The 16,706-nt window shown below is 41.2% G+C and overlaps 2 protein-coding genes across 2 annotated transcripts in view; one reads left to right on the top strand and one right to left on the bottom strand.

Annotated features, from left to right (window-relative positions):
* Positions 1-6,020, bottom strand: part of pknox2 (pbx/knotted 1 homeobox 2) — a 116,344-nt gene extending 110,324 nt beyond the window's left edge. Inside the window, exon 1 of the mRNA XM_078266124.1 lies at positions 5,857-6,020. The gene's annotated coding sequence lies outside the window, so the exon portion shown is untranslated. The remainder of the gene's footprint in view (positions 1-5,856) is intronic.
* A 2,568-nt stretch (positions 6,021-8,588) lies between these two features.
* On the top strand, positions 8,589-15,567 carry tmem218 (transmembrane protein 218). Its single transcript, XM_078266572.1, has 3 exons — positions 8,589-9,109; positions 10,143-10,245; positions 15,132-15,567. Exons 1-3 carry the CDS (start codon positions 9,000-9,002, stop codon positions 15,264-15,266), a joined length of 348 nt encoding a protein of 115 aa, XP_078122698.1. The 5' UTR covers positions 8,589-8,999; the 3' UTR covers positions 15,267-15,567.
* The last annotated feature ends 1,139 nt before the right edge of the window (positions 15,568-16,706 follow it).

Genomic DNA, 16,706 nt, shown 5'->3' with positions numbered 1-16,706 from the left:
CGGTATCGAAGTCACGGTACTGGTATCGGTACCGGTATCAAACCTTTTTTAACGATACCCAGCCCTACAGAGGAGGAACAACAGCTTTCTTGCTGGCAACAGCACCCCAGTGCTAAACAACAGCTGCAGCTAAACCCACAGTATCAAACACTTAACTGAGGTTTAAGTGAAAGAAAAACACACTAATAGTACAATGGTAATTTTGCCCAAGATGTCAAGCTACAAACATACTTTGCATTTGGCTCAGAGAAAACCAATGCGCTTCCAAGGTCTTTATATGCACATATTAGCGCATGGCGTTATGTCAGCATTGATGACATTTCACTCAGAACTGGGGGAAATTTCCAACTGTACTGACACCATTTTGGCCCATGCATTTATTCATTTCCGAGAGGAGCACAAATATGCAGCAGCCACACAGTGCTTGGTGGGATTTTCTCACTATGATCTGCTGTTTAATTCAAATCAAATATTTTGAACCTCACCCAGCTCAGCTGTTACCAGCACTCTCAAATATAATAAATTCAGGATTTACTGGCAGGCTTCATATTTCTCCGTGTGAAGCTCTACTCATTTATTAGGATTATCTACATTCCGCCAGAGATAAGAAGCAAACACACAATGAGGTTCAGAGTCTTGTTAAAGGTCTTCAAATGCAGAATATATAATAAGCTGTTGCTAATTTGATTTGGTGCTTGATCCTTGAATAATAACTAATGTCTAAAAATAATACGTTTTAATTGTTTTTACTGAGAAAATAATGACATCAAAAGCAATGTATACTAGCACTATGATTAGCCTACTGGAGACATTAGAGGGAGGAAGCCTACTTCTTACAAGTCTTTGAAATTTCTCCCACAGTAAACACTCTATCTGTGTGTGCATCCTGCTGGTGAAAAAGCTCAGCTGTACTGGAGTGCTCCATTCTTTGCCATGACTTTGACTTAGTTTATGGAATGTGTCCCTGCTGGGTTTTCATTTCCTCTGTCTAAAAAAATGCAATCAGAGTACTGGTGCTAAAATCATTACCTAATGACTAAAGCCTTTGTATGACTTCTTCCATGCTGTGGCGTTCACTGTTCCAGCACACATCACGTATTATTGTGCGGAGAAGAGCATTTCGAAAAGTTTGTTTGACTGTCTGCAGGCCCGATTGATTCAAACGTTCTAAGCCCAATCAATCACTGAATCACATATTGAAGACGAACATAGACTTTTCTTACATGTAGGTATTCTTCTTTCAGTAGAATATGTATGGAGGACATACTAAGAGCAAAGCATGTTGTTGTGATTATATATTGTGTAGTAAAGCAACAAAAAAATTGTGATTTGTCCCAAACTACAAGTGTTTTGAAAATAATACATGTTTATTAAGAAGGCACTGAAAGAACTGTTTTACATATCAACAGGGTCACACATGTCCTGTACAAAACGTGTTATCATCGGAGCAGTCTCACATAGCCAGACCTTCCTCCACAGCGCTGTGGAGGAGGGTCTGGCTAGTCCACACAGCATTCTGGGATGGGAGAAAAACGTGCTCTGGTTTATTGGCATTTCTTTAAACCAATCACAATCGTCCTGGGCGGCGCTAAGCGCCAGACGGCGCAACGGTGCCTCTGCAAAATAGTCTCGGGAAGGAACTTGTTTTGTTGGAACACGTGTACGTTCAGAAGTAGTTTTAGTCGTGCGAGAGAAAACTCAGATTGGACAGATAGTCTAGCTAGCTGTCTGGATTTACCCTGCAGAGATCTGAGGAGCAGTTAACCATAGTCCTCAGAAATCAGCCGGAGGTTAGAACGCCAACACAAAGAAAGAGGAAGGGGACGGACATCCGGGCGAACAGAGCGTGATGCTGTGGATTTCCCGTAGCACCGGAGCAATCCCGGAAGAGGAACGTCGTGGATATAGACTATCATCGGAGGGATCTCTGCAATACAACACTTCCTTTACTGAGAATTTGAGAAAAAAACCACATTGCTGTTAGATTTTTATTAGCTAGATAATACAAATAAATTGAAATGAATTCTTGATAACCAAATTGTATTGATCTTCTTTTTTTTCGGCCATGGGGGCTCTTTTTAAGGTCTGAAACTGTGGACCAGAGCCGCAAAGATTAATCGATTAATCAGTTAGTTGTCAACTATTAAATTAATTGCCAACTACTTTGATAAGTGATTAGTCAGTTTCAGTCATTTTTTATAAAGAAATTCTCTGATTGCAGCTTCTTAAATGTGAATATGTTCTCTCCTCTGTGACAGTAAACTGAATATCTTGGAGTGAACAAGACATTTGAGGACGTCATCTTGGGCTTTGAGAAACACTGATCCACATTTTTCACAATTTTTCCAAAATAATGGAAAAATGAATCGACAATGAAAATAATCATTAACTGAAGCCCTGCTGAACTTACATGTGTCAGTAATAATGCTACTGTATAACACAATAACATCACTGTCTGACTGCAGTTTTCAAAACTTGTAAACCACATTGTGGTCCTCTACTGCACGTATTTTCATGACATCTCTATGTCCTTCCAGAAACAAAGCTCTGTGATGTTGACAGTATGGAGGATCATTCAATTTGCCTGCTGCTTCTCTCGGAGCATAAATCAAGCCAATCCATCTCTCTCCGACCCTGCTCCCTGGTGGCTTACTTAGAACCATGCCAACGCAGCACTGTCTGTGGAATGAGCAAGGGTAAGCATGCAAGGGCTGTCCTTAAGCTGCGCTGTCTGACGGTCTAAACAGGCCTCGGTCTCCTCTTGAGAGCAATAGGGATCAAGCGAGCTTAGTGGGCATGACCTGTGAAGGCCCAGACAGGGCAATACATGCAACACAACACAATTGTCTTAAGGATTGCTGCTCTATTGAACATGAAAAACTAGCCTACATCACATTGCCCACGGGCCCCGAACAGGACCTAGATGCACTCCGCCGAGGATACCCAGCAGGCTAAGGCCTTATGAATAATTCTGAACATCCTCTCCCTTTATCCTGCCTGATTTAAGAAAATGAGGCCCTCAAAAACAAATTAGACACCTCAGGATCTCATTGCAAAAAAAAGAAAAAAAAAGAAGAATCTTGCAATGTAAGGCCTATTAGTCTTACAAGACCCTAAAAAAAAAAAAAACTTAGATCTTCTCAAAAATGATGTACTGGTTTCTTTGGCACCATGCAGGGGGGATGTAGAGGCAAAGGCGAAGGAAATGACAAGACATTTGCTTGTGGTTTAATTTCCTCAAATGCTTTATGGCTATTCATAAATGCTTAAATTGGTTTGTAACATATGCTCTCCTCGCTCTGTTTACTTCCTTCATTTAGTGTGACTGAATCACTTTATTAGTGATTATCCCCCCAAAAGCTGCAGGAATGCACAGCATCACACCTCATCATGTAATTTACCCATATAGTAGGAATGGGAATATGCAAATACTGTCAGAGTATTTTCGCAGCACCAAGTATGCCTCTGGGCTGCTTGTCCAATGACACAAATCATCAATTAGGATCTCAGCAGGGTTTGGGGATAAACTAAATTGGTATTATCCCTATCTGACAATATGTAGAGCCGTGTGGGGTACACCACAACAAAGAACAAACATCAGCGAGGGTTATTAGTAGTGATGCGTTTCGACTCGGGTGTGTGTGTGTGTGTGTGTGTGTGTGTGTGTGTGTGTGTGTGTGTGTGTGTGTGTGTGTGTGTGTGTGTGTGTATACTGCCAGAATGCCTCCACTTCGAGACGCTGACAAAGGTACACAATCATTTGAATGATGTAAAAGGTAACAGACCTTCTTTTGGTCTTTCAACAGCAATTCACATCGACAACAACAGCGTCTTTCAAAGCGTTTACTTTCACAGGGGGTGCGAGTTTAGCTCCTCGTGGGATTTCATGCTCAGCACTCTGCACCTGCCAAACGTGTTTGATGGAGGGAGCTAAAGTGGTCCAAATCGGCCATTGTGATTTCTCAGGGAAGCAGATGATTAGTAAACAAATGGTTCAGGCATATTTAATTAAGCTTACCATTGACAGATGACAACAAAGAAACTGCAACAGTAACACCGGAGTTATATTTCCTGAACCTTTACACATACACTCTGCATATGTTGTGTATAAAAAAAAAAAGACAATAAACAAATATATTCTGAACTTTACATTTAGCAACATCAAAACGGCTGAGATGATAGATGTGTTTGCCAAATCTGTGTACGTACAGGTACATTTATGGGATATTTGAGGGGGCAGAGATCAAAGCTGAAAGCGACTGAACAGATGAGTGGACTCGATTTTGACTCACGTAAACTACCAAAGGACAGTAAACAACCTGCCAATCTGTGCCTTTTTAACAGAATGATCCTCCAAAACCAATGGAACAGGGCCCCGCTATTGAAGACAAGCTGTCTGAGAGGCACAGGCTCCGGCACATCACACCGCCGGCATCTCATGCCAGTCAAAACGTCTCCTACCGGTGAAATGGTCTTTCGAGCAATTATTGTGGAATAAACTAGTCATCTGAAATAGAAAGTGGTGAGTGGCACACAAAGAAGGCCAGTGTTCGGTGTAGAGAGGCTGGGAGTAAACATTAGAGCTCACTGAGATGTAGCTCGTTGGAGCATTAGAAACATATTTACCAAGAAATGCAAACAGGGTTAGACTCCATGTGTGACTTTTTTTTTTAAAACACAGACAGATGAGGAAAATAGCTGTCTTTTTTTGTTTTTTTGCTTTACATTTCTTGCTGCAATAAATGCAAGACTTTAGCTTTGTGTAAAACTATCTTGTTTTACTTTGAAAAACTGCTGTTCATGAACTGCAAAAATGAAGACAGATGCCAAGTTACACATAAAAAAAGGATATATTCGCAAAACCTAAGCTATATAATCATTAATTTAAAAAAAAGTTAGATTTCCAGCTTAAGGTGATATACTATGTCTACAGTTTGACATATGCTGTGGTAGCCTAATTTGTTTGTTTTTGTCACAAATAATCACAGCTACAGACTGTACACACAGACACACACACACACACACACACACACACATACATACAGAGAGACACTACTGTCTATAATTACATTTATTATGAACAAAGAACCAATTTTAATCAATTTTGCCAGTCAAAATAATGCATTTTTACTCGGGGGGAAAACACACACACACACCACGTTAAACTTCAAAATTAAGAAAATCGCAGTGGCAGTGAAAAGACAAAAGAATACGTTAATTTCCACGGAAGACTCCCACCATCAGATAATCACTATAGGCTAAATGTACAAACAATCAGAAAGCGAAAAAGCACTCCGCTGCTGGAATAAAAAGGCCAGCTTCCTGCAGCTGTAGCCGTATGCGCTCATTCTGTCCTCCAGTCACTATTATTATCAGGATTCTCTAAATTAGCCTACAACCTATAGCACAAAAGCATCCGCCGCTAAATACAAAGCATCCTAAAAATAAAAAAAATACCCTGCATCACATTAAGGACACTTTGTTTTGTTAAATCCAAACGCCGCAGCAGGCAAAAGGAAAAACAAAAATCCACTGGTCTTTCAGTCCAGCACAAAAATGCATCTCCTCTCCTTTCCCTCTCTCTTTTTTTCTCCCCCTCCTCTTCTCCCCCCTCCCTCTCTTACTCGCGCTCTCTCTCCCTCTCTCCCTCCCTGACTCTGTCTTTCTTTCCCTCCCTCTCTCTCTCCCTCTCTCTCTCTCCCTCTCTCTCTCTCTCACTGTGGCCTGGCTGGTTGTCTGACTGCATGAATAATGTCCTGACTGTTGTAATGAAGGGGGGGTACAGGGGAAAAAAGGACGCTCAAGTGGTAAAGCCCTGCTCCCATGCACTGACATTGAAAATGAATGACAGCTTACCTGCATGCCAATCTTCATCAGACTGACACTGGGCTGACAGCACAGCCTATACTCCTCCACACAGCCGCTGACGTCAGCCATGCCAGGCCCCTCCCACCTCCATCTCCGCTCCCCGTTTTTCCCCGACACCCGGGCTGCTGATGCCTTCCAGTGTCCATGGGAAATACGGGAACCTGCAGCCATCCGTCTCGGAGAGAAAAAAAAAAGACAAGAGTGCTCAACACTGCTTCAAAGCTACGACCTGGAGGGGATGAAGCACCGAAAAACACACCTTTCATTCTTCCTGCATAATTCTTTTTTTTTTTTTTTTAAAGATGCATTAAAGTTTTAAAATCCGAGCATTTTTAATATCAGCCGCACATAGGCTACACTGACTGTCTCCTGTACTAGTTTGACATTTACACAAAACAAAAGACTAACATAACATGTCAATACATTTAAAAAAAAAAACAAAAAAAAAAACACCATATAATCTTATTCAGTTTTTCCATTTGCTTCCAGATGTGTTGTGGGAATGAGAAGAGAGTAGCATGTTACACAGGATGGTGAGATTACAAGGGTTATACATTTCAGGCTTTGTTTTAGGCTATTTGTTGCAAGAAACCTGATGAATCCCTCGTTATTTTTTGCAATGTTCCAATCATATGCTAATATAGCTATACTCATTCTCAACTCATATGTTAAACTAGCCTTCTGAATTACAGGCTATAGTCACCAGAGCAGAACAGTTGATGACATTATTGTAGCCTATAGGTAAATTCCATAAGGTCCATTTCAACATTTGTTTATTTACCCATCCAATATACTATTTCATAGTCTAATGCTCTCTAAACTCAGTTATTTCCATACCTATACTATTCAGGTATACCTGCAGTGACTGAGCCTATAATGGCTCAAAGAGAAACAAGACCCTGGGCACTAGGTTATTAACTCAGAGCCCATAAGAGTCGGAGAATAATGTTGTACTTGCCCTCTCATTCTGGCAGGGTCTGTAATGCTGCGGGAGATAGCGGAGGAAATCAAATCAGCTGAGGGAATGTAGGCTACACAGTGAGAACGGCACAGTTTGCCAGTTTGGTGTAAATTGCTATGGTTCACTTTTTACTCTCAACACTGATTGCTATCAAATAGAATCCAGTCCTTCCATATGGCTTGTTATCCATTAATAATAGCTGGATGCATGGATCTAACGAGGCTCACCCTAAAGGCAACATGTCTTCTTCCAGGAAGCGCGCAGGAGGCACCACTACTTCTGGTGGGACTTCGTCAATGCATGACAAAGGAAAACGCCAAGTGACTCGTTTATTTGTTGGACTTAAGATTCTTGACTACAAAGACCCCCAGTATCTTTATTTTCATTATTTATGTTTTGTTGTAGCCTATATTGTCTCTACCTCAACACTTTGACATTGACAAATGTACAAACACATTGTGCCTTGATTGTTTGTATATTATAGCCTACAATAAAGAATACAAAAAAGAGCACACGCACGCACACACGCACGAATGCGCTGAAACCCACGCTGATCTGGCCAGCCCCTGTCGCTCTGCATTCATAATGACATGCTTCAAAAAGACAGGTGGGAACCAGCAGGCCTACCACTGCTGCGAATAAGAGCCAATAGACAGAGATTTCTATCTCGTCTAGAAATTGCCAGCTGAAAACACACAGAAGAAAAGTTGACTTGTTGTCAATAGAACAGAACTTTGCAGCAATCCTCTTGTCCATACTAAAAGTGTCCTATAACGTCGTCCAGTTTGGAGACATTTTGCGCTGGTCAGGGGGTACTTGGCTTAAAAAAAAAAGAAGCAATTCAAAGGGGGTAGGCCTACAATATTGAAACAAGTGTGAGAAACACTGATCTAGGCTATATAACGCTATGGCTATAGGCTAATACTTGGAGCCTTGGTGACGTTTTGGAGTCGTCAGACAACCTGACAGTTTTCCATCACCAAGCCTTGACCTAATTGGCGCATGCACGTTTAAAAAGCGCACTGTAACTTCCAAACCGAGGCTGTTGCAGTGAAGTAACCACTAGGCCTACAACACACTCCGTCTAACCAGACAAGTGTTTGGAATAAAATGTCAAAAGGACACAGAAGCTGTAGCCTACTGAAGTGCAGTGACCAGCCACCGGTAAAACCAAAAGGCACAGCCTACTGTATGAACACCTGCGGTGATTATGGAAGCATAGCCTTAAATGCCTGGATCAAATGTGCTTTATGCTCGAATGCATTATTGTCGCGTGTTTAAAATAGCATCTAAAGTAGGCTACCGGTCCAGATTATGCGCGCGCGCGCGCGCGTGTGTGTGTGTGTGTGTGTGTGTGTGTGTGTGTGTGTGTGTGTTTAGGCTGTGGTGATTAAGGACCACTCAGTCTAGATTGTTGATGGTTGTTATTGATTGTACTTGGTTGTTAGTTATTGATTTGGTGATGAGGTGGCTTTTGAACGATAGGTCTAGGGATAAAATAGAATCAAATAAAACCAGATAAACTCAAGATAAAGAGAAACAAGTTTGGCCTCAAGTCTATGAATAAATAGTAAATTGTGAAAGGTGAATAGAAATGTTGCTACAGTAGACTATACCGTACAGAAGAAGGGTAAAAGAACAAATGGGTGCCGAGAGTCAGACGAGATGGGTGTTCTGTAGATTTTCAGTAACGACGCATATAATTGGCCCGTCTTGAGTTCGTGTATCCAATCAAACTCCAGTTTGCTGTTACCAGGAAGCAGAAGACGCCATAGAGAAATATATCCTATATCCCTTGAACTGAATGCTACTTGAGAAAGACGGGTTAATGGACAGCAAAGATTAATTTTTACGGGGGAATATTCTTGTCGAACATCATCATAAGTTACATTTTTCACTTAGCATGCAACTGTCGGTCTCAGCATAGCACAGCTTACGTTAGCAGTGACAGCTACCTTACCGTGGAAGTTCCAGTTAGCTAATGTAGCCAGCTAACTAGCTAGCTATATAACCTAGCTAGCTAGCTAGGTTAAGTAGTTTAAGCTAACGTTACAGCATTGCTTAGCAATGTTACGAACGTCGGTCGTAAAATCATATTTGACCCACTTTACCGATTAACTGTTCTGTTTGTCGGGTAAACTAACGTTACTTTGAAACGTTGCTTATCAAAATGGCAAGCACCGTGGTGGGAGTCGGTACGGGGGTTTTCGTTATAGCCATCGTTTGGATTGCAGCTCTTGTGTTTGGGATGATGCTGCTCAGAGCATCTGGATCTGCAAAGTGAGTGAGAACAGCACCTCCACATACTCCTTACACAAGCCCAGTTAGAACAGAACTGCATTCATTGATGGAGAATAGCCCAGATAGGACAGTTTATTAGTCTGTGACTCAGTCAATGCCTTATTCCCTTGACAATTCCTCCACTTTAATGTTGATTTGATTGTTGGCCAAAGCACACATCCTCTGGAACATAAATAACTTAAGCCGTGGCATTAGTAATAGTAGTAGTTTCCTCGAAAATTCGGCATATGTTTGACTTTGTCAGATAACGTAAGCTCTTTATTCCAATATAATGCCCAAATATGATGTTTCGTGAACACAGTGTTGTGTTAAAGGGAGGAAAAATGTAGCCTAAGGTTAGTTGCAACAAACTCAAAGCTGAAATATAGTCGAATGAAGTGCCAAATTAAAGAGTGGACCCAGATTTAGAAGAGACCTTTAGCTGTTTTAACAGTTATGAATCGATTTCTGACAAAAGAAAAATGTGTTAAACTAGTTTTTTTTTTTTTAAATACTGGATTTCACACAGAAAAGGTTGCAACTCTCATATTTCTGCCGCCTAAATATTTCGCTGTCTACGTAGATCAGCAAAAATAACTAACGCTACTGTTTCTGATTTACTGACATTCTACGAAACGATGAATTATACCCACATGCTGCTATAGTTGATTGCTGCACCTTCATTCATGACCTTCAAATCCCTGCTGATTAATACTTGCAATAACAAAAGCAGACCTATTATTAAAGTCAGTACATATTTACCGTATATGTGTGTAGAATGCACCATGACACCAAACACTGCACACTTGTGTAAGGTGCAATTACCGGAACGTTTTTAAATGGGGTGAAACATGGTGCTATTTACTTGATTGAAAAGTTAACAACTTTTCAAAACTGCAATCAAGGATGCCATTGTTTTAAATGGCACTTTATAATGACATTATCCTTAGATAATCCTGCGTTTACTGCAAATCAGCAGTGGGAGTGCTTATGTTATGCTCTGTGTTTGAACTGTGTGTTTGTGTTTTGCCAGGTTAGGCGTTATCCCCATTGGGTTTCTGGCTCTCACCATCACTTTGGTGCTGGTGTTTTTCCCTCGCAGCCCAGAAACAACTCCCCCTTTCAAAGAGATAGAGGTGAGCTCTATGCACTGATCTCACACACCTTTACACTACGATACTAGTTAATTGTAATAGTCATGTCTATGTATTTATTTGCACAATAGCATCAAGACAACAGAAACTCAACAATAAAATAAAATAAAAGAAAGACTGTGCAGGTGAGTTTAAGAAACCCCCAAGGGGCTTATAGAAGGAATCTCTATAAAAAAATATAATGAGCAATTACAAACGTCCTGACATCTACAAATTAAACACAAGTCAGCGGGGAATAAAAAAAAAAAACAAGCATAAGGTTGGCTACATTAAACAACAAAGGCATGAAATAAATTACAAAAATATAGATAAATGAAGGATGTGTGGACCTATGTCTATTGGCTATTGGTTTGCATTGTCAACTAAACAGAGTGATATCTCTTGTCCTGCCTACAATAGGAATGGATATGTTGTACTATATTAAAATGCAAATACCACAGAGAAATATGTATATTAGAAAACCGATTTGGTTTGAAAGCTGTTTACATGCTGGATTGACATTTCACTACATGAAGAGGCTATTTAAACGTACATACCGCTGCCAAATCCATGACAAGGATCTATTGTAATTAGTATTATATCAGACTATTTATTGCATTATAGAGTATTTATTAGAAGGATAACCCTTGAGATGAACCATCTCATTTTCGAGGGGGTCCTTAAAAACACAGAGTCTTGTGTTGTTATCGTCTGTGCATAATGACAGCATAATGTACTTCAGTTGGAAATAACAGCAGGCCAGGGATGTTTTCAGTTCTGTTGTGAGGCCATTTGGCTTCCATTTGCTATCAAATGTTTTGGGTACAGAGACCACTGAGTGAAAATGAGGATTCAGAGCCCACAAACAAATAGCTTACTTTAGCTGAATGGATATCTCATACTCACTTTTGTGCTCCCAAAAACTGATAATTAAATCACACATTTAAGAACAGTAAAGGAAATGAAAGTTGTCTCTTATTTTGTGCTTATTGGTGACCGCAGTAGAACAAAAATGTATCTTTATGACGGATGTACGGTCTCGAGATCTCAAAGGTAATTCATATTGTGTGTGTGTGTGTGTGTGTGTGTGTGTGTGTGTGTGTGTGTGTGTGTGCGCGCCAAATGCTAAAAGGCAAAGCTCTGATCAGTATCTAAAAACAGTATTCCATTATTTGTACTGATGAGGATATAGGCTCCATTTAGGTTTGAGGCAGGTGAATATAAACAACCTATCCCAAATAAAACCCTAACTCTGATATAAGCCAGTATCCTAGGTCTGTGTGCTTGTAAATAGCATGTGTCATTGTGCGTGCACGCCTGCGTTTGGTGCTTGTCATAAAGGCCTGCTCTGCTTTATCTCAGTCCAACAGCAACACAGAACAAACACTCCCCCATGTTGCCTCTGGGTCGTGCCAATAAGCTGGCCAGATCTGCCAAGCAAGCTGCCGCCCCATAGAAATAGCGGCACAGAGCCCCGTCCCGGCGAGCTCACATTTTATAGCTTTTTGTGCAAAGGCAGATACCAGACCAGCAACAGAGAGAGAGTGGCAGCAAAATGGGACTTCCTGGATTTCTGTACAACGCTTATGGGTAAAATCAACCCATGGCTATAACAGAAATTAATTCCAGTGTTTAAAGAGGTCACATATAAAATCACTTGTAATAATGACACCTTTATAATGCTAGCAAAATGTCATCATCACCCATTGGTTTGCTTTGTATAGAGTTCTTAACCCTTATTAATTATCAAGTGGCCTGTTGGGAGGGTATACATTATATTAATTAATTAGCTTACATGCTGTAGGATGTCTTAATTATAAGGGGTCTTCTTACAGTAGATTACTATTTTTATTTTATTTTTATTTTTTTTTCACATGAATTGAATATATTTATCTTTTGCTTATTGTTAAGGGGTTTACAACTGTCATTGTCCACAAATGAGGAAATTTGCCAATTTGGCATGTCATTACGTCAAAACACACACACACACACACACACACACACAACAACACTGACAGTATGAATCCTCCAAGTAATAAAATACAATACAAAAAGTTTAAGAAACACACCTTAAGAAAAATGATTGAAATTGAGTCTGTAAGAATTGAGCTTGCGTGGGCATCCTCTGTGACTCATCTTTGGTATTTTAAACTGAAATAAATCGATGTCAATAGACCGTTTTCATTATCAGCAGTAAACATCCTCAAATATAATCATACACCATGTTTAAACAACGGTAAAAATGCATGTGAAGGTGAAATACTGCTTTACTGGGGACTTTGAATGATGTCTTGTGTGCAAACCAAAGCTGAAACCTTACCTGCAAGTAAGGGGGATGATGTATATGTCTGGCTGGGTTTTCCTCTGTGTAAGAAATGTCTAACCTCTTGCTGTTAAACAAAAGTAAAATATCACAGTGCCAATTAGGCCAGTCCCAGACTAGGGGTGGGGGTGGTTTATACTATACCCTCCCTCTCTCCCACCTGCCCCCCACCCGTCTGCCAGCTACCACCCGTGCGCTCAGTGGCCCATTAATAAAACATGGGCCACACTTTGAGTTCCTGCTTGCTGTGTAATTGGCAAATTAGAAAGTGAGATGTGTTAAATGCATCCATAAGAGACGGCATACATCATCCCCACCACCATACACTCACACTCACACTCACACACCTACTCTAATTACACAACAGTCCCTGTAAATCTATCTTTAGTCAGCAGTAGGGCTGATACTCTTCTGGTATTATATGGCTTAAGGGCTTTTTCTTGCGTTTGTATTCATAGGTGGCTCATGATCTAAATATTAACACAGACCCAGAGCTATCAGTGGAGTGCTGATTAAAACTTTATCAACTCCAAACTTTGCCTAACTTAAACAACACCAATGCCAATCTAGAGGATCTATTGCTTCTCCAAGTCCTGCGCCTCGTTTGCTTCAGATCTGTTAATTGACGCATTACTCAGGCAAGCTGCAGCGATGTGTGGCGTGTGTGTGTGTGTGTGTGTGTGTGTGTGTGTGTGTGTGTGTGTGTGTGTGTCCCACTGATCATCCCATCTAGATAAAGAACAGCAGGATCAGAAAATAGCCAGCACCCCAGAATCTGCATCAGTGTTCAGCAGTTTGTGAGAGAACAGTGAAACAACAATAAGTCGATGTCTTTAAATACACTGCTGCACATGTTATTCCCTGAACATAACATACAGGTCTGATTCCTATATGAATCAATAACCACCGCTTGGCTACGTGACGGAGCCTGTGGCCAGGTTTGAAACGGCAGTGCTGGAAATGGCTTTGATACAGTCGGGGCAGGGCATCATGCTAGTCCTCACACTGCTTCTGTTAACTAAACTCAGAGTATTGGCTTATTGGTGATTCAATACTAGTACTTGTCTTTCTCTCTCTGGGAATGGGCTGGGCCATTTTTCTATGTGTTAAGGCGCTGACACACCAACCCGATTATCGGCCGTCGGACAGTCTGGCGAGGTCGGTGACTCGAGTCTGTTCGGTGTGTTCCGTGCCGTCGTCGGAAGAGGAGAAGCCGTTGGCGCTCAAGTCGGCGTCGCTTCGGTGTGTTCTGAGGCACTTTTTTGAGAGACGGGAGCCGACTGATCAGTCTGACTACCTTTTCTGCCGAAGGCCGGCCGTTGGGTGGGTGTGTCAGAGCCTTAAGATCACAAGAGATTACTTAACTTTTAGTGGAGACATTAATACAGTGACTTTAATATTAGGCTTTTACAAATTCAAAACATTATCTAGGGTTATAAAATAACAATTGTGTAACAACAGTTACAGGGTGGGTTCTGTTAAATAAGATCAGTGGACGCCCGGGTAGCTCACCTGGTAGAGCGCACGCCCATATACAGAGGCTTAGTCCTCGACGCAGAGACCACGGTTCCTACCTGCAGCCCTTTTGCTGCATGTCATTCCCCCCTGTCTCTCCCCTTTCATTTCTAAGCTGTCCTATCAAAAACAAAGGCCTACAATGCCAAAAGAAATAATCTCATAAAACAATAATAACATCAGTATTGGAACGGATACATATCTAGTACATTGAATCACTTCATCACCACTCGTTAAGTGTTGTTTTTGTAAATGTTTATTACACCCAAACAGTAGAACTAGTTGTAAGTAGTAAACTATGATCTCTAATTCCAATTTGAAGTGTGAGTGCTTACTGAAGAGGACACTAGGGAAGTTGCTTATTTTCTTTCTGCCATCGTTCTACCATTTAGGACCCAAAATGTCCCATTCATAGTTTGTTTGAGTTGACTTTGAGGTCTCCGTCACTTCCACAACAGACGAAGGAGTCAGGCAATTTATCATTCAGGATTATCTCAAATTAAATCTAACTGTGTCCATGGCCAGATATGTCTCAGCTCTGGTGCTGCAGGTTCAGGCATCAGTCAGTTCCCATTCTACAACCGCATGGCTGGGCCAGGTGCCTACTCGCTGTTTAGAAATATGGAATGAGTGTCCCTTGAAGCTTCCGGTGTGCACTCTCATATCAGTCCAACTTGTGGTGACCGTCGGTTATTCTGAATTGTCAACCGTTAGTAATGTAAGAAAAATAAATGTATCAACTTAATTTATTGTTTGATTCAACTTTGAAGGCAACATGTTGTTGTAGATTTTCCTGTGAATGTGTGTGTGTCTGTTTGTTAGTCTGTCTGTAATACATTCATGGCCTGACATTATGCCACTTATCACTCTGCTGCTACACAAAGCCTTTGTGAAGGCCCGCTCCTGACATCTAGTGGCTAATAGAGGAAACACTGAATTTTGAAGAGCCATGCTTTTCCCATGCTTTGGAAACTATTTACTCAGTTAAAAAAAAAGTGTGTAGTTATTAAGAACTGCTGAAAGTAAACAGATTCCCTCTTTGTCTCTACAGATAGTGGACACTTTGTTCATCGGCCGCTATATACTGCTGGCGGTGGCGGGCGCAGTCTTTCTACTGATGTTCTTCATGCTGCTCCCCTTTCATTTCCTGGAGCCAGTGCATGCCAAGGCCTTAAGAACACACTAGAGCTGGCAGAGGGATCACACCACTGATGGACACAACTTACGACAAGCAGCCCCCCCCCCCCCTTACAGAATGCATCCCAAACAGAAACAGCAGGAGAGCCGGTGCCAGTGTTTTCTTCTTAACTGTGCTTGTTGACTGTGTGTGTGTGTACAACCAACAGAAAGGAGATATCAAACAGTACCCCAGATTGTTGTATTTATATTTTGTATCATTTAATACATTAATAGAAGATATTTTTTATACTACAGTGCTGAAACACTCCCTCCAGCTTAAATAAAATAATGAAATATTTAAAATGCCACACTTATTTTGTCAAGTTACGGTGTTAGAAGTCTATATCCTTTCGCATTCCACTTCCGGGATTGCTCCGGTGCTGCAGGAAATTCCACCGGATGCATGTCTTTTCCAGCTACCGCTGTCCCCATGCTTTGCAGTTGCTTCACATTATTAGTTTTGAGCATTTTGATTTGTCCCTTTATCTTGATGGATTATTAGCAGTTTTCAGGTGATGAGGAAGACATACTTCATAATGTAAAAGTATATCAATCTCTTTAGTGCCGCTGCTCCTTTAAACCTGTGTCCACCATCAGCATGAGTGTGCTTCATTATCCCCTTGGTGTGGGGAGTCTTGCTGTTTATTCTCAACTCTTAGTGACGATCCAGTTTGTACTCCATCCGTCACACACACACACACACACACACACACACACACACACACACACACACACACACACACTTTTGTTTCTTGTCTCATGAAAAAGGTGTCTAATAGTCATAAGTATTTGACAACTCTGCCAGAAGAAAACCACTTCATATGCAGGGACATTTCTGTGTACCTCTGAAGCTGTAAAGATGACAATTTTGCGTTTTCCACGGTGTTATGTTAGCCTCAGAGGTGCTGGTAGGGGGATTTGTTATCTGTTTCCCTCTGCTTCAAGTCTTTATGCTAAGGTAAGTCAGCCGGTGGCTTCTTATTAGGGCTGTCCCCTCTTAGTCGACTATTTGGTGGTTTTGGTCTTAGTCGACTAAGACATGGGGTATACTCGCCGCAGCCGACCTGTGACGTCATGGGAGCGCCGTAACTGTTTATACTCCCGGTGGTCGCAACACTAGTTGCAGTCTTCTCCTGAACAGAGGTGGCGCTAGTGAGTAAAGGCTACCGACTTTGCTATTTCTACGGACTAGAAGAAGAAAAAGGTAAACGACGGCAGAACTGGCAGCATCATTGACGTCAATGCGCGGCAGCAAGATCTACGTCATTTTGACGTCACATTGGCGCGCGCAAGCTCGGATGCAGCGACTGTAAAACGGCCTTTAGAATTCTTTAGCTGAGCATTTTTTATGCTTTTTTTCATGCTGAATGACTTATTTCAAGGCTTTAAATGGCTTTTAATAACTTCAAACAAGATCTAAAGTGGTGCTTTTGGATGATTCTTTGTG

This window comes from Sander vitreus, chromosome 13, assembly GCF_031162955.1.
Source record: "Sander vitreus isolate 19-12246 chromosome 13, sanVit1, whole genome shotgun sequence".
NCBI lineage: Eukaryota > Metazoa > Chordata > Actinopteri > Perciformes > Percidae > Sander > Sander vitreus.
Note: the sequence above shows the minus strand (reverse complement) of the source record. Positions and strands in the feature narration are given on the sequence as shown.

Coding starts and splice junctions, on each gene's coding strand:
- tmem218 (XM_078266572.1), top strand. CDS start 9,000: ATGGCAAGCACCGTGGTGGGAGTCGGTACGGGGGTTTTCGTTATAGCC. Junction 9,110..10,142: donor AGAGCATCTGGATCTGCAAA/GTGAGTGAGAAC, acceptor GTGTTTTGCCAG/GTTAGGCGTTATCCCCATTG. Junction 10,246..15,131: donor CCCCTTTCAAAGAGATAGAG/GTGAGCTCTATG, acceptor TTGTCTCTACAG/ATAGTGGACACTTTGTTCAT.